This window comes from Chlamydomonas reinhardtii, chromosome 4 (assembly GCF_000002595.2).
Source record: "Chlamydomonas reinhardtii strain CC-503 cw92 mt+ chromosome 4, whole genome shotgun sequence".
NCBI classification, from domain to species: domain Eukaryota; kingdom Viridiplantae; phylum Chlorophyta; class Chlorophyceae; order Chlamydomonadales; family Chlamydomonadaceae; genus Chlamydomonas; species Chlamydomonas reinhardtii.
Genome location: NC_057007.1, coordinates 2,086,254 through 2,110,584, shown reverse-complemented (window position 1 = coordinate 2,110,584; position 24,331 = coordinate 2,086,254). Strand labels below are relative to the sequence as shown.

The window sequence follows — 24,331 nt, the reverse complement described above, 5'->3', positions numbered from 1 at the left end:
CAGCAGAGCAAACCGTGCCGTTGGCCCGACTTTTACCCGATCCGGTGGGTGCAGGGATGCTCACGCCCCTCCATCGATATAAGCTCAGCACACGCTTCGCATAGTGCACATATAACAGTTGGGTATAACACCGAGTCGCCCCGCCCTCATGCGCGACCTTGCAGAGTCGGAGCTGGGGAGGTGCTCCCGGGTGCTCTCTCTGCGCTGGGGTGCCAGCTCAGTCCACACAACCGCCCCGCCCGGTCGCCCCCTCCGGCCCTCCCCTACCTGCTTTCACACGCCTTGCGGGGGTCGGCACCAGAACAATCTTCCTCCCTGATTGAGCCAGCCTTTCCTTTTGCCATTGACGCAAGAGCTATCAGCCCGCAGTCCTTGTGAGGGCCTATACAGCCGCACGCAAGCTGGAAGCTGCCAGTGCATATCATGCATGGTGCACCCTGCTTCCTGACGCAGCCAATGCCTCCAACAGCTCTCCTCGCCCGTACTTAGCGTGAGTCGCACTTCTCCGTACTTCAGCACATGCATCATTCCCGACGAGCGACAGCTCAGCATTGCTCCGGCCCAACTTGGATCCAGTCAGCCACAGCAACATCCTGCAACCCAACCGTACAGTGCACGTGATACCTTCTTTATGCCGTCGCATTCATACACGCACAATCCGGAGTCAGACAAACATTGCCTGCCCTCTAAACCCGTCCGGTGCCCGTCCTCCCCAGCAACCTACGACGCGCCCTACAACCCTGCTACTTACTACTCCCCACGCTACCCACGGCTACCCATGGCTTTGCACGGTCGTCCCACCGCACCCCAACGCCACCCACTGCCAGCCCCAACCACCCGCACACGCACGGCGTGCATTTGCATTCCCGCCGTTTCCAGCTTCATCGCGTCAGTCGCGCCCGCTTGGCGCTGCGGGACAGGCCTCTCATCAGCTCCACCATCAGCCGCGGGCTCTCCGCACTCAGCCGCTCCAGGGAGGCGTCAGCAACCCGCAACACCTCATCATGATGCTCCAGGTACCAGCCCTTAAGGTCCCCCAGGAGCTGGCCGAAGCCGCCAGGCCCCCGCGACTCACAGCAACCCCACGCCCACAGCAGGCAGTCCACCACAGTGCCCGCGGTCACCGACGCCGCCACCACGGCCTGCGCCGCCGCGCACAGCTCCGGCAGCAGCAGCCGGTCCGCCAGCTCTGCCACGCCGCGCGCCTGGTCCGACGGCACGTCGGCGCCGCCCGTGTACAGCCAGCGCAGCAGCAGCGCGAAGGCATCCGCGTCCGCGTCCGGCAGCTCCAGCTCCGACGCGGCTGCATCTGCGAACGCGCCGTCCGCGAGGCGCTGCTTGAAGTAGTCGCAGCGCGCGGACAGGATGGCGCGGTGGCAGTGGAAGCGCCGCTCGCCCACGCGGATGGTGAGGTCTGCGGTGCCGTCGGGCTGCGCATCCAGCAGCGCACCCAGGTCAGCGGGCAGGCTGCGCGGCGGCGGCTGCAGGTGCCCACCCCACCCGCCTCCTCCCGCCCGCCCGTAGCCGCCGCCGCCGCGCTCGCCGCCCTCGGCGCCCGCCGATCGCGGCCGCGGCGGCGCTATCCCTAGATCCAACACCTGCACCATCTCACCGCCGCAAAGCGCCAGATATCCGTTGGGCAGGATCGCGGGCCGGCCATGCCTCCCATCCAACCCAACCACCAACGTGCTCACGAGCCCCTCGCGCGGATTGTAAACACGCACGGCGGAACTGCCAGCGTCCTCGTCTCGGTCCACGATGTAAATGTTGCCGGCCGCGTCCGCCGCAATGCCCCATATGTCGTGGAAGCGCGCGGCGCTGCCGGGGCCGTCCACCGCCCCTTGCTCGTGTTCGTGCCCAGCCAGCAGCACCGCCCCCAGCCCCCATCGTTGCTGCGGCTGCTGCTGCTGCGGCGGCAACGGAGCGAGCCGCTGGAACAGGAGTATGGGTAGGGGCAGGGCTGGTGCTGCCTCGCCGCCTCCGCCTCCGGCACCGTCGCCGTCCACCACAGCCACCGCCGCCGCTGCAGCCGCGCCGGCTCCGTCGCCACGGACACCAACAGCCCCGCCGCCGCCACCGCCGCCAGCCCCGCCGCCACCTCTCCCTGCCATAGCCACATTGAGCTCGCCCGTGAGACTGTCTGGGAGCGGCAGCCGGTAGAGAGCCGTGCGCGTGGCAAACACCAGCGACGCCTGCTGCGGCTGGGGCTGCTGCCGCTGCTGACCGCCGCGCTGGTGGTACGGCGGCGTGCCTCCCGCTGCCGCCGCCCCCGCCGCCGCTGCCCCCGCCACGGCGTCCAGGCTGGCTCTGCGCTCATGCGCACCCCCGCCACCGAGGCCGTTCGCATGCTGCCACCCCAGCGGCCCACCCGCCGCGCCACCACCGCCCCCGCCACCGCCCCCGCCCCCGGCACCAGCACCGCCACCGCCACCGGCCGGACCGCCGCCTCCCGCCTGACACACATACGCCAACCCCTTGATGGTGCTGGGCGCCTCGAACGGCAGTGTGCTCACCAGCACTTCCTCCATCTCTGGATCCAGATTCGGATCCGCACCGTCGTCCTCACCTCTCCCCGCCGCTCCTGCTCCCGCTGCTGCTCCCGCCCCGCCACCTCCGGCGGCCCCTGCCGCGGCTGCTGCCGACCCGGGATCCGCGGACGCAGCCCCTGACGCCCGACGAGAGTCCGCCGCCGCCCCCCATCCGCTGCCAGTGGCGCCGCCCGCCATGCCGTAGTGATCAAAACCGCCGTAACCGTAACCGCCACCGCTGCCGTACGCCCGCCAAGACGGCGGCTGCCGTACCAGCCGGATGCTGGTTCCCGCCTCCACGAAGACGCGGCCGTGACCGTCACATGCCAGGAAGTTGGGGTGATCAAACCTACACATGCGAAGTGGCAATAGACGGAACATGGTGGTTCGTTCGTGGTTGTTGGTTGATAAAAGGCTGCTGAGCACTATCGTGTGGGGTCAATGTTCGACGGCGGCCTGCTGGTCCTGCGCCCAACTTTCCTGGCTGAACCATCTACCTTTACCGCCGGCACCAACCGCATTCACGACATCCTCCGTCCATCACCAAACCCCATCGCTGCCCACCGCTGCCCCCGCGACCACCGCTGCCCCCGCCCGCCCGCACCCCCAACGGACCAGCATGTCGTGCACTGCGCCTTTGTACCTCTGCTTGTTCTTACTGGGAATGGTGAAAGCTAACCCCGACTCCCGCACCTGGCCGCGGCGCCCGCGCCGTCCCGCACTGCCTCCTCGTCCACGTGTCCCGCCACTGCATGTATGGTGGTTGTGCCGGCGTGTGGGCCGCCTCCCTCGCCACCGCCCATCTCCACTCGCAGCAGGGCGCAGTTGTCAACCACCCACAGGCACAGGCTGCGGAGGGGGCGGCACGAGGGCGTGGGGTGGGTGGGTGGGTGGGAGGGGAGGAGAAGGAGAAGGAGGTGGCGAAGGGGCCGAGCATTCGGTTCGGGGCGGAGGCACGAACAACAGGGCACCCGATATACACGGGGCATGATGAGAATGATGTGTATGTGTCACAGAAATGTGGGTCCTTCTATAAGCGCCTCACCCACCTGAACTCATCAAACGCCGCTCCGTAAAAGCCGTTGGTGGCTGCGTACAGCAGCGAGTGCCGGTGGCGGGTGCTGGGGCCGGCCTGGGCGCAGGGCGTGCAGCGCGTGTGTGTTTATATGTGTGTGCACGTGTGTCAGGGACTGGGCGTGAGTGCAGTGGCTGGGGTTAAAGGACAGGCACATTCGGCGGACGCGTGATTGACACCAGGCGGGGTAAAGTGGCAAGCGGCTAGGTTGCGGTGGCAACCGCGCCCGCGTAGCCCTGGTGGCTTGCAGCGCTTCAGTAACTACAGAGTGTGCGGGTGACAGGCCGGGCTAATTTTGGGTGCCTGGGGTTGCGCGGTGACGCTGGGAAGCGGTAGGGGAGAGGCGAGTGGCGAGTTCATTTGGCCTCGCGGCTCACCACCAGTGCCATCGGCGGCGCCAGTTCCAGGCCCTGATGTGATGTTGTGCCCATGAGCTCGAAGAGCTGGCCTTGGTCGTTCGAAAGCAGCGTCGTGAGGCGCCCATTCGCCCAAACCGTGGCGATGCCGATGGCACCCTCCAATTGGACGGAGCATTTCAGCACCGTCAGCATTACAGCAATTGTTTACTTGCTATGCGCATCGGTAGCACTGCTCAGGACGCGACTTGTTCATAGAGTGCTCCGAGGCCCGCTCGAGCGTGGCCTGAAAGCCAAAGGTGATGTTGAGAACTTGATTAGGTCCACAGCATTGTGCAAAATTATCATAAGTAGATGTGGACTGTCACACATCGCCGCACATACTGAGCTCCCCGACCACCCCCACCACCCCACCCATCCCCGCGCGCCCCTTCCGCCTTTCTTACAGCTCCTTCCTCCCCTGGCTTACATCCGGCCTTTGCATCGCCCAGACGCCTAATCGTGCCGTGGCCCCCGTATACAGCCGATTTCAGTCCATTACAGTAACACAGTCTCGTCGGAGCCAGCGGCCTGCGGCCACAATGTGTTGACAGGCAAAACACTCCTCCCCCCCCGGCGCACAACGTGTCCCCAGTCCCAACGCTCCTCCCTTCAAGTGCATAACCGATCCACGTATCTCTGCGTCTCAGCGTTTCGCCGCAATCCCATGCATGTTCAGCCGCTATAATAAAAGAATGTCTTTCCTGCTACTGCTGCCGATCGCCTGGCCTCACCACCGCCCCCTGCCACTCCATCCTGCCGAGCCTCAGTGCTCCTTGCCTGCCGCCTCTCCTTCCTCATCCTCCTCTCCCTCCTCACCCGCCTCACCCTCCTCTCCCTCCTCATCCTCCGCCTCCACGCCGCCGTCGCCACCGCTTCCCACGCCATCCACGTCCTCCCCCGCCTCCTGGCCTTCCGCCCCGCCTGCCCGTGCCCCCTCACTGATGCGTTCGGCCTCCGCCGCAAGCCCCGCCACCGTCCGCTTCGCCCCTGCGGTGTTCGCCTCCCCCTCCCCTTCTCCTTCCCCGGCCCCGGATACCGCCCCGCCGCCGTCTCCAACACTATCACACGCGGCGGCCGCCGCCGCCAGCTGCGCCGCCAGACCTACCGGGTCATTTGACACCACCGCACTCGCGCCCAGCCGCGCCGCACGGGTCGCCTCCGCCTCCGAATCCACCACCCACCACACCACCGGCTTCCTAACCCTCTCCGCCCCCGCCGCTGCTCCACCTCCACCTCCACCTCCACCAGCACCCGCACCCGCGCCGTCCCCGCCATCGGTGCCTGACGCCAGCGCCGCCACGCGCTGAAGGAAGGCGTCGCTGTGTCGGGCGCTGGGGCCGTAGGCGTCGTAGGCGGCGGCGGGGAAGGGGTCTGCGACCTGCAGCAGTGCGGCCTCGGCGTCGGGCAGGGGCGCCAGCGTGCCGTTTGGCAGGCGGCTGCAGGGCGCAAGGAGGAGCGTGTGGGGCAGGGGGTTACAATCATGACTAGCTAAGCTCAGTTAAGAAATGGTAAACAGCAGGCAGTCTTAGGGGAACAGCAGGGGGGGGTGAGGGATGGCGATTCCGGAGGGAGGCCATAGCGGTGTGTAGCGAGCGCGTGACACGGAATGGAAAGGTAATGCGAGTGCCGTGGGGCATGGCATGCCATTGGCTTGCGGAGCACCACACCAGCGCCACCCCCGCCCCGCCCCCAGACCGACATGGTAGACGGTAGGCAGTCTTGGGGGAACAGCAGGGAGTGTGAGGGATGGCGCTTGGGGAGGGAGGCCATAGCGGTGTGTAGCGAGCGCGTGACACGGTATGGAAAGGTAATGCGAGTGCTGTGGGGTATGGCACGCCATTGGCTTCCGGAGCACCACACCAGCGCCATCCCCCGCCCCGCCCCCAGACAGCCCCCCTGCCTCCTGCCACACCCTGCCGCCTCGTTGCCCGCCCACCCGCCGCCGCCACCACCGTCACCGCCACCGCCACCACCACCGCCACCGCCACCGCCACCGCCGCCACCGCCACCGCCACCGCCACCGCCGCCGCCGCCACCACCCACCCACCTGCTGTCGGGCAGTCCCAGCACCTTGACCAGCCCCACACCCGGCCGCCGCAGGTAGGCGTCCACCTCCTGCAGGCGTGTGGAGGGGCGGAGGGGTGCGAGGCGGTAAATGCACGTTTGACACGGTAGTACGACACGGTACGGCTGATGGTGTTCATCATAAACCAGTTCCTGCTCCATGCCTCCTCTCCCTACACACGTCAACGCCATCCCCTGTCCGCCGTTCATGGACGGCTACCCCCTGCCCGTGCTAGACTCGTTTAACTTGGTAACTTTGGCTTAGTTTGGGCTGGCATCTACAATCCCGCCCCTCCTTGCACCACTCCTCACCTTTGTTGCGGGGTGCGGCTCCGGCCTAAGCACCAGCCACACGCCCACGAAGCCCTCCACCCCCAGCCCCCCTGTGAGGTTATGCAGCTGCGCCACTGACCGCTCCGACATAGCCCCGTCCTTGAACTCCACCAGCAACAGGGGCCGAGCCTTGCTGCTACTGCCACTGCCGCTGCTGCTGGTGCTACTGCTGCCAGTGGTCGTGGCGGTGGCGGTGCTACTGCCAGCGTCATCGTCCTGGTGCAGCTGCCGCCGCCGCCGCCGCCGGCGGTGGTGGTGGTGGCGGCCGCCGTCCATCGCCGCCGCCCCAGCTGCCGCGCTGCCGGCCCCAGCGGCGCCGTCGCCGCCGGCCACGGCACCTGTTCCTGCGGCCGCTGTGCCGGTGGCGGCCGCATTCGCGCCAGCCACGCCGGCGGCGGCTGTGCCCGTCACCTTGGCGCCGGCGGCTGAGTCCCGGTTCGTGCCGGTTCCGGTGGCCCCCTGGGCTGCCCCAGTGCTGCTACTGCCGGCGGTGCCCGCGGTGTCCGCGGCAGTAGCAGTCGTAGCGGCGCCGTCGGTCCCCAAGGCACCGCCGGCTGCAGCATCCCCGGCACCTTTGCCTTTGGCCCCTGTGGCCGCTTCGCCGGCCGCGTCAGCAGCGCCGCCGCCACTGCCACTGCTACTGCCGGTGGTGGCGGCCGCAGCTGCCTTGTGCCCAGTCTGCACCACCACCTTTTCAAAGGCCTGCAAACAGCGACATGCGGACCCGGAGGTTGCCTCTCTCTCTCCCTCCCTTCCTCCCGCCCTCTCCCGCCTCCCTCCCCCTCACCTCACTATGCGACTGTACCTGCCTATGCCTTCACTTCTTAATTAATCATGAATGTAATCCCCCTCACCTCCAGCACCTCCGCCAGCTGCGGGTACCGCTCCGTGAGGCCCGCCTGCACGTACTCGGACCAGGGCACAGACTCCACCTGCGCCCCGGTGCGGAACCACAACACCGCATAGCAGCTATGTTTATGTCATGTGGCAACTCAGGCGGCAGAGACGCGACCTGCAGGGCACACCCGCAGCACAAACGCACGGCCGCTAATGCCCTCCCACCCCGACTCTCCCCGCCCTCGCCAGCCCCTTCCCCCCTCCCTCTCCGCCCCCACCTGCTGCCCCGCCTTGACTGGCCGGCCCGCCTGGTGCAGCGCCGCGGCGATGTGCGGCCCATAGCCCACCACCAGCTTGCCTGCAGGGCGTGCATGGCACGTGGCCATATGAAACGTGTAACTTCGACACGTGGGCATGACCGCAACCATCGCAGCACCCCATCCCATGTCCCCACCCCATATCACCCCATCCTTGCACCCGACCCCGCTCAATCGTTGGGGGATGATCGACCTCCACGCACATCCTGAAGCCCTTGCATGGACCGCTAACCCCTCCCCCTCCTCCCGCCTCAGCTCGCCCCACCATCCACCACCTCGCCTCCTCAACTTGCCCCACCACCCACCATCCGAGGTGGAGACCACGTCCAGGTCAAAGCACGACACCCCCGCCGCTGCCAGCGCCGCCACCCGCTCCAACAGCGGCGCGCTGGCGGCGGCGGCCGTGTCGTTAGCGCCGAGGCCGCCCTGACCCCGATGGCTGCACACCTGCGGGCGATTCGTGGAAGGGCGTGTGTTGAAAACCAAACGGAACAAAGCCGCCGTACACACGCACGCGCGGGCAAGGGCGTGTGTGTGGGCGTGCGCATAGGGTGTGTATGTGGGCGTGTGTGGGCGCGTGGATAGGGTGTGTATGTGGGCGTGTGTGGGCGTGGGGATAGGGTATGTACCGTAGTGATACAAAGGTTTCGTGATCCAAAGTTCGTGATTGGTCCCCGAACTTGAATCACGTAACAATTTGAGCTATATTTTATACACTCTTGCCCCGAAAATTTGTATCACCCGTAACAATTTCGGCCAGCGGCGCGCGCGCAAGCGCGCGTGGAGGGGAGGGGGGTTAACTTTGAACCAATCCCGTAAGGAGACAGTCGCGCTGCAAGGAGAAACTGGGGGAGGGGGGTGGGAGCGGGCACGCGTGCCGGCGCGGGGGCATGCGTGCATGCGGGAGTGTTTTGGAGAAACAAATGTGTGCGTGCATGCGTGCGTGCGGGCGTGTGTGTTTAGGTAAAGCGAAACCCTGTGGCTGCGGCTGCGGCTGTGATGAGGCCACTGTACGGTATTGATGCGAGGGCTAGCGGACACGTAGGCGGCGTCAGAGTCCCCAAGCTCCCGAACATTTGGATCAGACTTGCAAGAAAACGCCAGACGCTTCTCGAAAATTAGAAAATAACGAATAATTCCAGCTACTTTTGGACCCCCTTCCCGAATATTAGAATCACGAAACCTTTGTATCACTACGGTATGTGGGACTGTGTGGGCGTGTGGATAGGGTGTGTATGTGGGGCTGTGTGGGCGTGTGGATAGGGTGTGTATGTGGGGCTGTGTGGGCGTGGGCATAGGGTATGTATGTGCGGCTGTGTGGGCGTGGGGATAGAGTATGTATGTGGGGCTGTGTGGGCGTGTGAGGGCGTGGCTCAACGGATGGCGTGGTAGCTGAGCCCTTTGGGGGGCCCAAACTCTTCCCAAACCTGATATACGTTGACGTGTATGTTGACACAAGGTAATCGCACATAGCCGCAACACGCTCGCGTCCACGCCTACGCCCACAACAGCCGCACACGCGCACCTGCAGTGCTGCCAGGGCCCGGCACTGAGCAGCAGGGGTCACGCCAGTGCCCCCACCTCCACCGCCGCCTCCTCCCGCCGGTCCTTGCAGTGGGGCTCCGCCACTCGTCACACTGCTACTGATGCTGCTCACACTGCTGCTACTGCCGCTACTGCTGCTGCCGCTGTCGTGTGGTTGGACGAGTATGTACTGCGAGCTTCCCGCCTTTGGCGCGCCGCTGTCAAAGTACAGGAGCAGCAGCACCAGCAGGGTAAGCACGCCGCCGACGCCGAGCTGCTGCAAGCGCGTCTGCGCGAGGTTCTGAGGCCGATGCGCATATCGCCCGCCCGTGGAGTGCTGGGTCGGAAGAAGGGACACCTGCGCCGAGCGCTGGGACACGCCCAGGCGCGTGCCCACGCTCCGGACCGTGTTCATGACGCGGCCGACGTCAATCCATGTTCTCCAGCTTGACGCTGGGCTGACAGGCATGCTCCTCGCCCTCACGAGCGCGTCGCTGCTATCAGAACAGCATCTCGCAAGCTACTCAAGAACTCGCCGGAAGGAGCTACCCGGAGTTGCGTTTCTCAGGACTGAAGAACTGAGATATGTAGCCTATATGCAAAATTGGGAGAACTTTGGGCATGGACGCGAGAATTCGCTAGTTTTGCGCACGGGTCTAGACAGCTTCTCTTCTGTTTTCATGCGCCTAGTGTTGCTGTGATGAACACACGATATGATTGATAAGCTCTGTATGCAAATAATTGCGTAGCTGCTCTGGGATTTGGGCCCAGCTCATTTGTGTTCCCGGTCAGACTTGCGCGGTCCAGCGCTTCTGCCAGCGCTCCTTGCGGAATTTTATCAAGAAGACACGAGCAACAGTTTTGAGTTCCTGCGACACCTAGGGTCGCTTATGGTCACGACCGGCACGCTTTGGTGTGGTGGGCCCCAGCCCGGTCCGCATCCCCCGACAGGGCTTTACATGTTGACGTGCCTTGCCTCACCTCATCCGCAACATCATCCAATCATTCTTATATGCATGCTCCACGCTCGCGCACAGACACGCTCAATACCCCACCAGCCATGTACTACCAGAGTACCAGAACGTAAAGCGACTGTCATCAGTCGCCACAACCCACAACACAGTTACACAGGCCCCCCAACCAATCATCGGTCACATGCCTGCAGGTGCGCTGCAACTCCGCTTCACACGTGCGGCGTTGCGGTGTGTGTGCCTTGTGACTGGTGCTATCGCCTGGCCGGGTGCCCGGAGCGCGAGGTAGAAATGCGCGTCAACAAACTGTCTGTGTCACGGGATCAGCCTGGATCAACAAGCCAGCAAGCCAGCGAGTGGTCGGTACAGTTCCGTAACTCCGGCGTTCTACCAGCCACGCGCTCGTGCCTTGCCGTCGCCACTACAAATGCTCAATGACGGGGTCTGGAAATGCGCTATGATCGTTGGGACAACGCCACCCTGCCCTTTACCCTGTCCCATCCAGACCTCCCAACCAAACCCGCCTCACCGCCTTAACCTGCCCCACCCGCCACCCCCAACTCTCACCCCACCCTCGCCCCAAACCCCCACCCAAACCACACAGCTTCCCCGCTACTCGCGCAGCAGCTGCTCCACGCCCTGCCCCAGCAACGCCCGTGCTCGCCTTGTGGCCCAATCGCAGCCACTACCCCACATGCCCCAGCCCGCCATGAACCGCACGTAGTCCAGCAGCGCCAGATCAAAGTGGCGCCGCATAACCGCCGGGTGGTAGCTGCGGTGTGTTTGTTTGGTGGGTGGTGGAGGGGAGGATGAAACGGGGTGTAAGACGTACGGCAGTGGGAGTTTGGGATGGTGATCGGGGCCTTGGGGGTTCGGAAAGGGGCGTTGTGGGCGCAGTACTGTCATACTTACGCCTGGTGACCGCGCGGCAGCCACGGCTCTCACCCAAGCAGCTGCATCCCGACGCAGCTACAGCCACAGACGTACGGCCTCACCGCGCGATGGCCTCGGCGGCCGCCGCCTGCCCCTTGACCTCCGCCAGCCGTGCCGCCAGCGCGCTGTGGTAGTGGGCCAGGTAGTCGTCGGCGCGGGAGTCCAGGTCGGAGGAGTCCACACTGCGGCGCGGCGGTGGTGATGATGGGCAGAGGTAGTAATTAATCCAATCACACTTAGGGGGCGGCGATGGTCATCCGGATGTTCAACGGATCAACTTTGAGCCCCACTACGGGAGTGCACATGTTTCGTTGCGATGCGAGGCAGGGGCGTGGGGGTTTGTATGCCCGAGCCCAACGACACAGGTCCCACCGCCAAGGAGTTGTGTGGGGGAGGCAGCGGGGCAAGGGGAGGGGAGGAGTTGAGACGCACGTATTGCGGCTTGCCTGCAGAACCGTAATGGCCTTCCACAATCCACACGCCCCGCGTGCACTCCGGCCGTCAGCTCGCGCACTGCGGTTCCTGCAAGCGCTCTCCCTCCCCCCACCATCTCTGCGCGACTGTTGTGCGCGCCACCCAGCCCAGGCGGCGACATTAACCGCCGGAGCCGCTCGCCCTGCTTCTCCGCGACGCCTCGGGACCCTCCCATAAGTACAATCGCCCGCATCTGTCGCCTTTGCATGCGCTCCGCTAGCTCGGCTTGGTTATGGATTAATTTTGGGCTGGTACTTACAACACTCCCCTCCCCTTGTGGCCTTGATCCCTACCTCCCCACACGCCTCACCCGGTCGCCCCTCGCCCCAACCCGCCGTCTCTCTTCCCCCCACCTGGACGCGAACAGGTACGCGATGTCCCGCACGCCGTAGGACCGGCCTGTGTACTGGAAGTCATAGGCGGCACAGCGGCGGCCGTCTGAAGTGAACAACAGGTTCTCAGACTTCATGTCTGCATGTGAGACGGTGGGAGGGCCAGGTTGTGTAAGCGCGAGGTGGTGTGTGGGTTAGGTGGTGGGAGGGCATACGGTGGTGGGAGGGCACAGGCAACGCGGTGCGGAAGCGCTATGATGTGGTGAACAGGAGCTAAGTGCAGGGGCAGCGCGGAGCAGGATTGGTGGGAGTGGCCGTGTGCCTCCGGTGGATAAGGCTTGCGCCCGACCGTGCATGGGCATGTGGTGGTGTTCTATGCAGAGCTGTACAACCAAAGCCCCGGACTCTTTGTACGCAATGCCCAGTTGCCGCCCAGGTCCAAGATCCAACTGGGATCACCATCCAAATCCAAGGCCTAGCTGCTCTCACCTCCGTGGATGCAGGTCATAAACTCATTGTTGGACGTCTTGAGCCGCGCGTCAATCTGTAGGCGTGTAACATAGTAAAGGGGGAATGCGGGCAGCTTTGCAAGTGTGGGCATGCAATCTGCCTGGATAGCGGATGCGCCCGCACTCAAAGTCACTCGGAAGCGCACACAGTCTGGCCCGATCCACATCGTTTGTTGATAACGTGCCTAGCAGCCCCCGCCCACCTTGTCCGCCACCGCTTTGAGGTCAGACCAGCTGCGGCCGATCTGCGCAAACTCGTCTCGCCGCGTGTCCAGGTACCTGGCGGCAGAGGGGAGGGGAGAACGTGCTGGGATTGCGCGCTGTGGCCTATTGTAAATCCCCATCCCTGAATCTCCTTGTTTGTCCCGTCGCTTGCACAGGTCAAGCGCCAGCGACTGTGCGCTACGCTGCCAGAACCCGCACGTCAACCCCAGCCCCTTCCCAGCCCAACAGGCCACCAGGCATGCCGCGCATGCTGCGCATGACAGCGGCGCGCAATTGAAAGCCATCCGCACCGGATGCACCTTCAGCCACGGCTTGCCAGCTCACCAGTACGACCCCTGCTCTTGCAGGCCTGCAGGTGCTGAGGGCTGCTCCCAGAAATAGGCGTGGTAGGCAGCCAGCCAGTCCAGAGCCGCGCGGACCTGCGGGAGGGAAGTATGGCGACTGTCGCAGCGTCAGGAACCGCAAGCCCGCGTGAAACCCGGCATTGCGATGGGGCATGTGACCATATGGAGTTGGTATGAAGGATGAAGGCGGCAGTGATGTGGGTCGACGGCGTCTCAGCTATGGGGTCCAGCGCGCTGTGGGTGCCGTTGTATGCTGAACCCCATATCCGCACCACGGACGAGCCCGTGTCGTGCGCCCCATGCCCCCCCCTGCTGGCGGTCAATCCTCTTCTGCCCCGTGAGCAATTGTGTTTGCAATTCACCTGCGAGTCGTCTAGGCAGCCCGAGGACTCGGGGAAATCCATGCTGAGGTCTGTGAGGACGAACTCCCAGCCGTGTGCCGTCGACTCCACGACCAAGGGCCGAGGCACGCCGAGCCCCGACGCCTTTATTAGCGCCGGCGCGTGCTGCTTGTAGAACTCCGCTTCGCAGCGGTAGCTTGCTACCTTACGCTCATGTGAAATTCCCGAGGAGCGCTGCGGGTGCACCGATTTCGCTATCAATTGCACGCTCGGCGCGCCATCGAACTGGACTTTTAGCGCGTTCACCGCGCCGTATCCTGCCCACAACGACTGGAGCTTCTTAGCTTGCACACTAAGTATTGGCTGTGTGTAATGGGGCTGTAGCTGCGTCTTCCAGTCGAGTGTTGCCGTTGTCGGCCCCATTTTGTAGAGGCGCTATACTAAGGAACAGCCGTAATGAGTTTTACACGTGAGCTTAGTGAATGCTGGGCCGCTTGAGCGCCACGGGAACACTGCTCCACACGGCTCCATGCACACGCCCGCCACCTTGCACACCCAACACAGCTCACTGTTGCAACCGCAGACGCGCACGCCCGACGCAGCCCTGTACTCCTCCACTCGCGCGCCTCATGCCACCCCCCGCATACACCCACATATTGCCTTCTGGCTAAAATATCAACCGCAATTGCAGCGGCGTCTGTTCTGTCAGCATGCGTGTCAGCCTGCAGCACTCAAAACAGGTCGGGTCTGACTGACGCCATCTTGTAGTTGCTGCAGCTACCACCACATATCTCCTGGACTGTAACGTTATCTTGTCAGCCTCTGTGCACTCCGATATCCATAATCCATCGTTCACCATGGACCATTGTCAATCCGATAAAGGCTCCCCTCATCAGACTGGAGAACGCGTGAAACCAGTACACCCAGCACACCGCAAGCGGCACACGCGGTGCCAAGCCCAGCCGCCTTTCAGAGGAGGCACCGGTGAATGCCCAGCTTTTCGCCGCCAGGCCACAACCCCGCGTGCAGCATGCTGCTGCCGTTGGCGCGCCGCACACCCTCCCGCGTGGCTCTGCTCAGCAGCCCAGCATGCCCGCTGCTCCGCTGACCGCATCAGCACAAGCGCACATCCTGCTGCCAGCACGCCAGCAGCCAGCCCCGAACCGCCTCAGCTCCAGCAGCTGCGGCGCCCCACGTTTCCACATCCGCTGCCAGCAGCATTCCCAGGCCAGCCGCCCCCGCCTCGGCCTCCGCCGCAGCCAGCGCCCGCCCTGCCGCCTGCCACGCAGTTGCTCGGCCTGTAGCTCGCTGCTCCTTACAGCTCGAACTGGTCGCCGAACTGGTTGGCCGCGGGCAGGGTCTGGCCCATGGAGTCCAGCGTCTGGCCCAGGCCCAGGCTGCCCATCTTGTACTGCGCGATGCGGCGGAACACCTCCGACAGCACGTGCTGCGGGGGAGGAAGGAGTTTGGGGGAGGAAGGAGTTTGGGGAGGAGGAGGGAGACACGGGATAAGTCACGACGGCGTGCAGGGTATGGACAGAGACGGCGGTGGCGTGTGTGCATCGGCCTCCCACCAGACGAACGGATGTTATACATGTCTTTGCCCGACAACGCGCGTGTGAGCATATTCACCCCGGGGTGCCCCTGCCCCTCCGGCAAGGCACCATCCCGCGCCACAGCCGGCTACGAGAGGGACCTGCAGGCCCCGGCCGCCTGCCCGCCCTCACCTTGGCGTTGGCGTTCTCCTGCAGCTTGAGGCCCAGGATGTGGCCCGCCTCCATGATGTAGTACTCCAGGTCCTCCTCGCCGTGGCACTTGTTGGTGAGCGAGGCCAGCCGGTTCTGTGGGATGGTGAAGCCAAGGGGAAGGAAGTGAGCAGGGACGTAAGGTAAGAGAATGGGAACTGGCGGGCCTCCCCCAACCGCACACTCCATGGACAGTGGCATTGACATCACAGCGCATCAGCAACTCCATGATCCCGCACCCCACCTTAGCTCCACAACCGGCCCTCATTACCGGTCGTCGCACCCAGCCCGTGCTCCTTTTCCTCACCCACCCGCCCTGCCTTCCCGCCTAGTAGCGCAGCCCGACACCACCTCGTTCCGCACCGCCACCTCCTAAACACGCAAACCTTGTCCCCAATCCCCACATTTCCCGTAACCCTGGGGGGCCGCACCCACCGTCTCGCTGGCAAAGCTCTCATCCAGGTCGAACAGCTCCAGCGCCGGCGGCGGCGGCTCACGGATGGTGGGCGGGAACACGGCGGGCTGCAGCGGCGGCAGTGGCGTCTCGAAGGAGGGCGGGATGAGGTTCAGCTGCCCCTTCTTCACGCCCAGCTTCTCGTACAGCGACACGGCCTCAGGGATGAGGCCGGTGTCGAACTTGAACAGCGAGTCGTCGAACAGCGAGGTCCAGTCGCGCGGCACGTCGTCGATCTCCTGTGACATTATTTGCGGTTCGGCACGTTGTTGGCATTTGTTAGACAGTGCAGCAGGCGAGGTGTGGTGAAGTGGTGGCAGCAACGCGGCATAGCCGTGCAGCACTCAAGGAGGCAGCCCAGCGCCCTCGTGGCCCGTGCAAGTTGCATGGCCAGCCCACACCCGCCGTCCCCAACGCTACACCACGGCTACTGTACTGCCATGGCGCCCAAGGCGTTTATACAGTCACCGCCGCCCGCCGTCCCACGTCCACATCCCCATGTGCGCCGCCGCCCAGCCGCTGCTGCTGCTGCTGCTGCTGATGCTCTGCGCAGCCTCCCCTTTGCATCCTCCTCCGCACCTGGAGGCAGCCCTTCAGCTTGTCTGCCAGACTGGCTGTGTCGGGCAGCAGCTTCAGGTCGCTCACGTCCGGCTCCTCCGCGTCAATGTCGTTGAGTTGGATTTTGGAATGCTGCGTAGCAAAGGTACGGGGTGGGAGAAGGTTAATGAGCGGGTTATGTCCTGCACGACTACCGAGTGCGCGCTGCCTCAGCTGCCGTGGTACCGGTGTTGCTACACGCCGTACTCCCTGGTTCCAGTCACAGCCTCCTCGCACCACTACTACCTGTGCCCTGCACCCACTGTCATGCGCTCCCGCCCTGTGCTGCTGCTGCTGTGGCTGCCCAACCTCCCGTGCCATGCCTGCCGCCGCTAGCCGCCGCCGCCGCCAATCCTGCACCCCCCTCCGGCCTCCCGCCCGACCGCCAAACCGGCGGCATTGCGGACGCCTCACCGGCTTGAGGAACTTGAAGAAGAAGTCCATGATTTTGGAGTTCTCCTCCTTGTCCAGCCACTTGTCGTCAAACATGGCGCACGAGCCCAGCACGGCGATGCGGCCGTAGCCGGGCTGCGCCCATACCGCACCCACTGGCCGGTTCATGGGGTACGCGATTTTGCCGCTGGACAAGACGGGCACCGCGGGCTTCTGCACTGAGAGCGTGGCACCGAAGGGGAAGACGTACTCCAGGCCCGTGCCATCAAAAGCCTGCGGCCCCCGCGACACGCGGAACTCGTCGTCGTCGTTGCTGTTCAGCGACTTCCCCGCGCCCGTGATCACCGCCCGGTTGAGGATGCCGTCCGAGATGAGCACCTCCTTGGGGTGCAGGTACTTGTAGTGCGTGGTGCGGACCACGGCGTCGTTGTTCACCGACATGCCAAACTGCTCGAGGAAGTAGTTGATGTTAGTGCCCGCCTTCTCCTCGCCGCCCTCCGACATTAGAATGAGGATGGAGCCACCATTCTTCACGAACTTTTTGAGCATGTCCACCTCAGGCGCGGTGAACTTCTCCTTCGGGCCACCGAGCACAAGGATGTGCGCTGACCGCAGCGTGTCCAGCGTGAAGTCATCCTTATCTACTTTGTCTGGACGATAAGTTGAACGCAATCGTCGAAATAGCTGCTTGAAGCCTGCCTTGTGCGTATGGGATTCCCCCTTCGCTGTGCTGAAGAGAATCCGAACCTCCTCCGCGCCCGGCTCCTCCATGGCTGTTAAGTAGCTCTCAGCTCACAGGACGCGGGGCTGGGCGCGGCGGTGGGAACGGTTTCTATACCTGCGGCAAGAAGGTCGCGCGCAACGCCATGTTGCTCGCCCCGCGCCCAGGCCCTGTGCTTGCAAGTGTTTTAGGTACTCACCAGTGCCTTACTGCATGCCATTAGTCCACGCTCCCGGCCGCTTTCTTCAAAAGGCTGCTTGCGTGCTCCTCGAAGTGCAAATTCAGGGCGCGGACCCCGCGTATGTCTCGCGTCAGCTACTAGCTCCTAATTGATGTTGAGCAAGTTGACTTGTCCACCTAGTAAGCTAGTTACCGGCTGCACCAGAGAGGGCAACCTGCATCGTAAAAAAAACCTCATGCACGCCGGAAAGAAATTCATGTTGCCCTTGATGACCTGATTGTATGCGTATTGCTCTTATCTAGTTGTGAAGAGTTCCGCAGCGAGCTCTGCGCCGCACAGGAAGGCGCGGAAGTTGATATGCTTACCGGGCTCAAGGGCAAGCTCCTAGTAACGGCGGCCAATGTGACAGGGTCGTATTCAGGTGCGTTCTCTCTGAGTTGATGGGTCAGCGGCGGCCATGAAGGGCTGATAATTGGGTGCCCACGTCGGCTAGCCCGCGAGGCCAAACTCGTTCTCTTCAGCACACGCAAAGACTTATTCGTCCTCGTATATTTATACAGGCACCATCTGCGACGCCGCGCACGCTGGGATGGCACTGCGCGCGCCAAGCGGCGACAGCCCTAGTAGCGGTGTCGGCGCTGGCTCTGCCGCAAGCGCCATAGTCCTACGCACCGCGCCAGGCCCGGTCGCAGGGGCGCCGCCCTCCCCTGCCGCAGCCGCAGCAGCTGCGGCAGCAGCCGCTGGCAGCGCTGCGCGCGCTGCCGCAGCCCAGCATATGGAGCGGCTTAGTGCCTGGAAAGACTCGCTTGTCGAGCGGCTTGGCCGCAGCTCCTCTCAGCCGGCCGTCCGCGTCAATGGCGACGAAGACGACACCGATCGAGCGGATGCAATGGCCGCCGGCGCGGCTGTAGCACTGTCGACATCGCCGGCAGTAGCAGCGGGCGTGGCGCCGGGTGGACCCGCAGCGGCGGCCGTCGCGGCGCTGACGGCACTGCTGTCCAGAGGCCAGCAGGCGGCGATGGGCGGCAGTAGCAGCACAGGGAACGCGGCCGCACTAGCTGCCAGGGCCAGCAGTAGCAGGGCCGGGGGACCAGGCTGTGACAGCAACGGTGACGTTGTCCGCATCTCGCGCCTGCACTGGCGGTCGAGCCGGGGCGCCTCCTCTGGCACAGCTGCTGCCGGCGCTACTGCCGATGGCGATGCGGCACCCGCTGCTGCAGCCGCGCTGGCGGCTGGCAGTAGCAGCGCCGACGGCATGCAGCAGCTAGAGCTTGAAGCAGTCCTCAGCGGAGGCGCCAGCACCACCGCCACCGCGGCAGCCACCCTCACGTCCGGCACCAGCACGAGCACCAGTGCCGCAAGCAACATCCTGTCTGCACCGGCCGCCGCCCTGGCTGCCGTGGCACGCCGCGCGCGAAGCCTGCGCCTCGCCTCGAGTGCCTTCGGCGGCGCCTCCAGACCCTCCGGCTCGTCCGCCTCTGGCCCGCACTCCCCTCGGGGTGCTGCCGGCGCCTCCGCGCCTTCACCCGCCGCCGAGGCCGGCACAGCGGCGGCGGGGGCCGGGGGCGGCGGCGGCGGCGGCGAGGCGGGCGGACCGCGGCGCGGCCCCACACACCTCATTGTGTTTGCCAATGGTTTGTTTGGCTCGCCGTCCAACTGGAATGTCATCTGCGAGCAGCTGCAGCAGCGCCTGGACCCAGCAGACACACTGCTGCACCCCTCGCAGGTGAGGGAGGCGATGCCGGAAAGAGGGGGGTTACATTTGTGGTTAGTCAAAGAGTGGGAGACGGTAGACAATCTGAGGGGCGGCGGTGCGGGAACGAGGGGCGGGGCATAGTGCTATGCACGGGTGTTACCCTTCCGTGGAAACGGGGAGGGGACATGAGCAGTGGCAGAGCGCACAGGCTGCTGCGTCCGTCAAGCAGTGGATGCGCGCGTGCTGGTTAGGCTGTGGCGTAGCCGTCGTGTGGCGACCGTGCGTGTGTTGGAGAGGAGCATGCTGCTCCGGCTTTCTTCTCCGTATGGTCCCCTGTTGATTTACAAAGGTCAACACTCGCCCGCGACACAGTAGTCGTCCCAAACACATGTCAACACTATCGCCGCCGTCACAACCGCAGGTGAACCGGCGCACGGATACGTACGACGGCATTGACGTGTGCGGCGGCCGGCTGGCAGACGAGATACGGGTGGTGGTGGCTGCCAACCCCAGCCTGACACGGATATCGGTGGTGGGGCACAGCATGGTGAGGAGGCGTGGGCGCCTTCGGGCGGTGCGTGTTGGGAAAGCGCAAGCTGGGAAAGCACAAGCTGGGAAAGCACAAGGGGACAGGGCCTGGGGAAAGCACAAGGTGACAGGGCGTGGGGAAGGGGCCAACAGGCCAACCTGCTGAACCGCGCGCCAGGCCGTGACTGTCACTGTGTCAGCCCGCACACACACACACACACACACACACACACACACACACACACACACACACACACACACACACAATTTCCTTGTGCTTTGTAGCGCATACACACGCACACACACGCGCACACGCTTTTCCTTCCTCCTCACGCGTTCCTGACAAGCGCGCACACACTGCACGATCGCGCACGATCGCGCACAGGGCGGGCTGCTGCTGCGCTACGCCATCGGCCTCCTGTACAGCCCATCCAGCGGCGCCATAGCCGGCCTGGCGCCCGCGCACTACCTCAGCCTGGCCACCCCGCACTGCGGCTGCGACGGCGGCGAGTCGCTGGCGCAGGTGGGCGCGGTGTGGTGGGCAGGCGTAGTGGTGGGGGGGATGTAGTGGTGGGCGGGTGTAGTGGTGGGCGGGTGTAGTGGTGGGCGGGTGTAGTGGGGCGTGTACTGGGGCGTGAAGCGGGCGTGTAGTGGGTGTAATGCGGGTGTGGACACAGCGGGTAGGTTTCGGGTAGGTCAGCAAATAAGGTGGGTATGGCGGTGACAAGGTATTGCGGGCCGTGCGGGTTACTGGCGCAGTCGTGGTACGCTATGGGTAGTAGTGGCAAGTCAACACACACGGTCAGCACGTTTGATAGATTGTTAATGTGTCGCATGCTGGTGACACGGCTGTCGGGTCCTGCCTGCTTCTCCTGCCCCCCGCGCACGCAGCTGCCCTTCATCGGCTGGGTGCCGCTACAGCCGGTGCAGAAGGTCCTGCAGGTGGGGCTGCGTGAGCTGCTGCTGCTACTGCTGCTTTCCGAATGACACGACTTACGACACGATGCATGACACGACTCATGACATATTGCACGACATGATGCATGACACGATGCACGACACAATTCACGACACGATGCGATTCCGGTGGACCCCCCCCCCCTTTGACGGTTTCCCGCCCGCCCTCCCGCCTGCAGCCCCAGCACCGCCTGCTGCGTCCTCGCCCTGTCCCTCCATACTCCACACCGCTTCTGTTCCTGACAACACCTTTACTTGTTAGATAATCATGAATGTAACCCCACGCCACACAGGTGCTGTCGGTGCCCACGGCGGAGGTGCTGTTCCGACGCACAGGCCGCCAGTTCTTCCTGGCAGACGGGGCTGCTACCAGCGGCTCCGGCGCCGCTGGCGCCGGCGCCGGCGTTGCTGCTGCCGTACCAGGCGCTACAGGGCGCCGTGGCCTCCGCACCGCCGCCCCCTCCGCCACCTCCGCCGCCTCCTCCGCCACCGCCGCCGCCGCCTCCACCGCCACCGCTTCCGCGGACTTCAACGCGCCGCTGCTGTACCGGCTGACGTCGGACGACCTCGACCGCGGCGCCTTCTTCTACAGCGCCCTGGCCGCCTTCAGGAGCAGGACCGCCTACGCCAACACAGGTAGGCCGGCCACGAGGCCGGCCGGTCATCAGCCCGCGATAGGTAGCTAGCTAGCGAGCTAGCTAGGTGATGGATAGACAAGCAGGTGCACTTGGGAATATGTGTGAGCTTATGGTTCAGGCAGCAATTGGTTGGGCCCGCAGGGCCGCTGGAAGCGGTTGCAGCAGCTGCCACCCGCTCTGTACCAGTGCACCCCCCCCCTCATTTGGTAACGACTTCGTCTGCAATCGTCAGTGCATCCTGTACCGCTTTCCCAACCATCTTTGCAACCGCCCCCCTTCCCCCTGGCTACCCCCTGGCCTTCACTTCTTAAATAATCAAGAATGTAAATCCCCTCTCCTTCCTTAACTAGTCATAAATGTAACCCCCTCTCCCCCCCAGACGGCGACCACCTGGTGGGCTGGGCCAACAGCTCGTTGCGCTTCCTGCACCAGCTGCCGCGGCTGCCCTCCGCGGCGGCGGCGGCCAGGGGCGTGGTGCTGCAGGTGGGGCGGCGCGGCCAGGGGGCCGGGCAGGGCAGGGCGGGCGGGTGGGCAGATGGGCTGGTTGGTTGGCGGGCGGGCGGGCTGGCGGGCTGGCGGGCTGGCGGGCGTGCGGCGTGGGGGTTGGAAGGGTGGGTAGGAGGGCGGCACGGTGCGGAGGTGCAGGGCTGCTCGGGCAACCCCCCCCATCATGAATGTAACCCCCAACCCCCAGTTATGTGAATACGGCACGGTAGGCTCGTTTGGAAGGTTGGGGCCTTTCCGCCGTTTGGACAGCCCGGCACGCATTATGTAAACGGCCGCTTTGGCCAGTCCGCTGTCTGCCGCTCACGCGCTGGTGTGTCCACCTCGGGATGTCGCAGGACCCGCTGCTCGCCGCGTTTGATGTGCGGGCTAAACCCGACCCCGAGCCCCAGGTGTGTGCGGATGGACGGGTTGTTGAAACGGGACGTATGTCACAGTGTCATCAAGCTCGCTGCAACCCTGTCTTTACATATGTTTTCGCACGCTCATCACGCCATCGTTGTGCCATGTACCGTGCAGTCTGCCACCAGCGCCGCGGACGTGCCCGTTGAGCCCCCGCCCCTCGCGGCCACGGCAGCAGCAGCCGCAGCCGCTGGCAGTAGCAGCAGTAGCGCCAGTAGCGGCAGTAGCAGCAGCACCGCCACGGCTGCTGCTGCTGCTGCTGACGCCGCCACGCAGGCGGGGGAGGCGGCTCTGGCTGAGGTGATGCTGCGGCGGCTGCAGCGGCTGCCCTGGCGGCGCATCGACGTGTCGTTCGGCGGCGCCAAATGGGGCCTGGCGCACAACAACATACAGGTGGGTATAGTGTGGGTGGGTGGGTGGGTGGGTGGGGGAAGGAGGGTTGTAAATACCAGCCCGAACTTGACCAAAACAACTAAAACGAGCGGAGCACAGGCAGAGGCGTTAGACGCAAGCGATAATACTTATGGGGGCGTGTGGGGGTTGCGTGGGTGGGTGACAGGTAGATGTGCGGCTGCCGCTGCATGTAGGTGTGCGCCTTGCCGTGGCCTCTTGGCGCTCCAGCCTTGGCGCTCCAGCCTTGGCGCTCCAGCCTTGGCGCTCCAGCCTTGGCGCTCCAGCCTTTGCGCTCCAGCCTTGGTGCTCCAGCCTTGATGGTGTTGCACGTGGTGCCGCGCGCCGCATGCGCGAGTGTGTACATGTACGCGAGAGCACAAGGAAGGAAACATGCAGGGCAGGGTATGCAATGCATAATTATGTGTGAACTCATCGAACAACGCTCACGGTGATAACGTTTGTGGTTCCTCAAAAGCCTCGAAGCCATAGGAAAAGGAAGGAACCTTGGTATCGGGCAGGGCTGAATGCCCGTTGCCGGATCGCGACTTCCCATCATGATGGCGATCGCGACTTCCCTTACTCCCTTTACCCGTTCATGCAGGTGACGCGGCGCTGGCTGAACTTCGAGGGAATGGCGGTGGCGGCGCACGTGGCCGACCAGGTGCGGGGTGGGGAGTGGGGAGAGGGCGGTGAGGGGGAGGAACGGAAGGTGGAGGAAGGGATGGTGTCCCACGCGGAGCGCAGGTACCTAGCTTGCCGGTGCGGAGGCTTGTTCTACCTGGCGCCATTGTAGAATTCAGCCGGACGGTTGTGGGCCTACACTGAACGGCTTCGCATGGATTTTGGCACCTGGCCTCTTCCCCTGCAGTAGTCATGAAGCTCTCTACTCATTGCTGCATGTGGTTCCTCATCCCCATGCCCCGTGCCCCATGCCTCACACCCCATGCCTCACACCCCATGCCTCATACGCCATGCCTCACACCCCATGCCCCATGCCCCATGCCTCACACCCCATGCCTCACACCCCATGCCTCATACGCCATGCCTCACACCCCATGCCCCATGCCCCATGCCTCACACCCCATGCCTCACACCCCATGCCCCATGCCGCACACCCCATACAGATCGTGGCGTTGGAGCAGGCGCTGCAGCAGCAGGAGGCGGCACAGGCTGGGCGTCAGCTACTGGGGGCAACACCGGTTGGAGCAGCAGCAGCAGCAGCAGCAGCTCCAGCTCCCGCCGGAGCCACTACCGCCGTGACTACCGCCACCGCCGCAGCGGCTGTAGCAGGCCGAAGCGACGCTAACACCACCAACAGCAGCAGCGCGCTTGGAACTCCGACAGTATTAGCGCGTGTGGCGTCGCTGCCCGCAGCAGGCGGCATGGCTGCCGTACCGGCGGGCGGCGCCGCACCGGCAGCCGCCGCAGCAGCAGCGGCAGCAGCAGCCCCGCTGGCTGCAGGACTGACAGGAGCGCCGCATCCCGAGTGGCGCACGCAGCAGCCGCTGCTGACCGCGGCGGCGGCGGCGGCGGCGGATGCAATGACGCTGCCGGAGGAGGCAGCGATCGAAGCGGCGGCAGAGTAGGCCGAAGCGGCGGAAGCGGAACTCGCAAGGATAGTTGCGGCAATTGAGGAGCAGGCGGCGTGGAGCAGGCGGGCTAGCGATGTGTGGGCGGTTGTGAATGCGGCATTGCATGGCTATGGGGTAGTACGGTAGTTATGCAGGCGGGCGATAGGTGACTAGGTGAGCCAGGCAGCTTATGCAGGATGGGCGGGTTAGCATATGGATGGCAGATGTGTGTCGGTGAATGTGGCTGGGCCAGGGGCCCCTCGCGTGGCAGCGCGTAGTGCCCGGGTTTGTTGCCGCTCCTGGGCCCACCCAAGCGAGCGTTAAGTGCCCTTTGGCACCCCTGGGG

The 24,331-nt window shown here is 64.5% G+C and overlaps 5 protein-coding genes across 5 annotated transcripts; 1 reads left to right on the top strand and 4 right to left on the bottom strand.

Annotated features, from left to right (window-relative positions):
• Positions 1-67: 67 nt before the first annotated feature.
• On the bottom strand, positions 68-4,279 carry CHLRE_04g219400v5 (uncharacterized protein). Its single transcript, XM_043061856.1, has 4 exons — positions 3,981-4,279; positions 3,578-3,660; positions 3,222-3,377; positions 68-2,877 (listed from the first exon to the last, which is right to left on the bottom strand). The coding sequence occupies exons 1-4, from the start codon at positions 4,152-4,154 to the stop codon at positions 882-884; spliced, it is 2,409 nt and encodes an 802-aa protein (XP_042925208.1). The 5' UTR covers positions 4,155-4,279; the 3' UTR covers positions 68-881.
• A 110-nt stretch (positions 4,280-4,389) lies between these two features.
• CHLRE_04g219350v5 (uncharacterized protein) lies at positions 4,390-9,919 on the bottom strand. Its single transcript, XM_043061855.1, has 7 exons — positions 9,078-9,919; positions 7,858-7,999; positions 7,514-7,593; positions 7,253-7,330; positions 6,378-7,100; positions 6,049-6,116; positions 4,390-5,437 (listed from the first exon to the last, which is right to left on the bottom strand). Exons 1-7 carry the CDS (start codon positions 9,543-9,545, stop codon positions 4,765-4,767), a joined length of 2,232 nt encoding a protein of 743 aa, XP_042925207.1. The 5' UTR covers positions 9,546-9,919; the 3' UTR covers positions 4,390-4,764.
• A 100-nt stretch (positions 9,920-10,019) lies between these two features.
• Positions 10,020-13,609, bottom strand: CHLRE_04g219300v5 (uncharacterized protein). Its single transcript, XM_043061854.1, has 7 exons — positions 13,227-13,609; positions 12,845-12,939; positions 12,499-12,574; positions 12,276-12,330; positions 11,808-11,925; positions 11,043-11,162; positions 10,020-10,819 (listed from the first exon to the last, which is right to left on the bottom strand). Exons 1-7 carry the CDS (start codon positions 13,266-13,268, stop codon positions 10,660-10,662), a joined length of 666 nt encoding a protein of 221 aa, XP_042925206.1. The 5' UTR covers positions 13,269-13,609; the 3' UTR covers positions 10,020-10,659.
• A 47-nt stretch (positions 13,610-13,656) lies between these two features.
• CHLRE_04g219250v5 (uncharacterized protein) lies at positions 13,657-17,489 on the bottom strand. Its single transcript, XM_001692109.2, has 6 exons — positions 17,315-17,489; positions 16,416-17,232; positions 15,984-16,094; positions 15,386-15,643; positions 14,933-15,046; positions 13,657-14,652 (listed from the first exon to the last, which is right to left on the bottom strand). The coding sequence occupies exons 2-6, from the start codon at positions 17,163-17,165 to the stop codon at positions 14,521-14,523; spliced, it is 1,365 nt and encodes a 454-aa protein (XP_001692161.1). The 5' UTR covers positions 17,166-17,232; positions 17,315-17,489; the 3' UTR covers positions 13,657-14,520.
• A 100-nt stretch (positions 17,490-17,589) lies between these two features.
• On the top strand, positions 17,590-24,315 carry CHLRE_04g219200v5 (uncharacterized protein). Its single transcript, XM_043061853.1, has 11 exons — positions 17,590-17,717; positions 17,857-19,022; positions 19,414-19,539; positions 19,906-20,043; positions 20,412-20,462; positions 20,771-21,113; positions 21,495-21,598; positions 21,958-22,011; positions 22,139-22,414; positions 23,016-23,075; positions 23,539-24,315. The coding sequence occupies exons 1-11, from the start codon at positions 17,654-17,656 to the stop codon at positions 23,998-24,000; spliced, it is 2,844 nt and encodes a 947-aa protein (XP_042925205.1). The 5' UTR covers positions 17,590-17,653; the 3' UTR covers positions 24,001-24,315.
• The last annotated feature ends 16 nt before the right edge of the window (positions 24,316-24,331 follow it).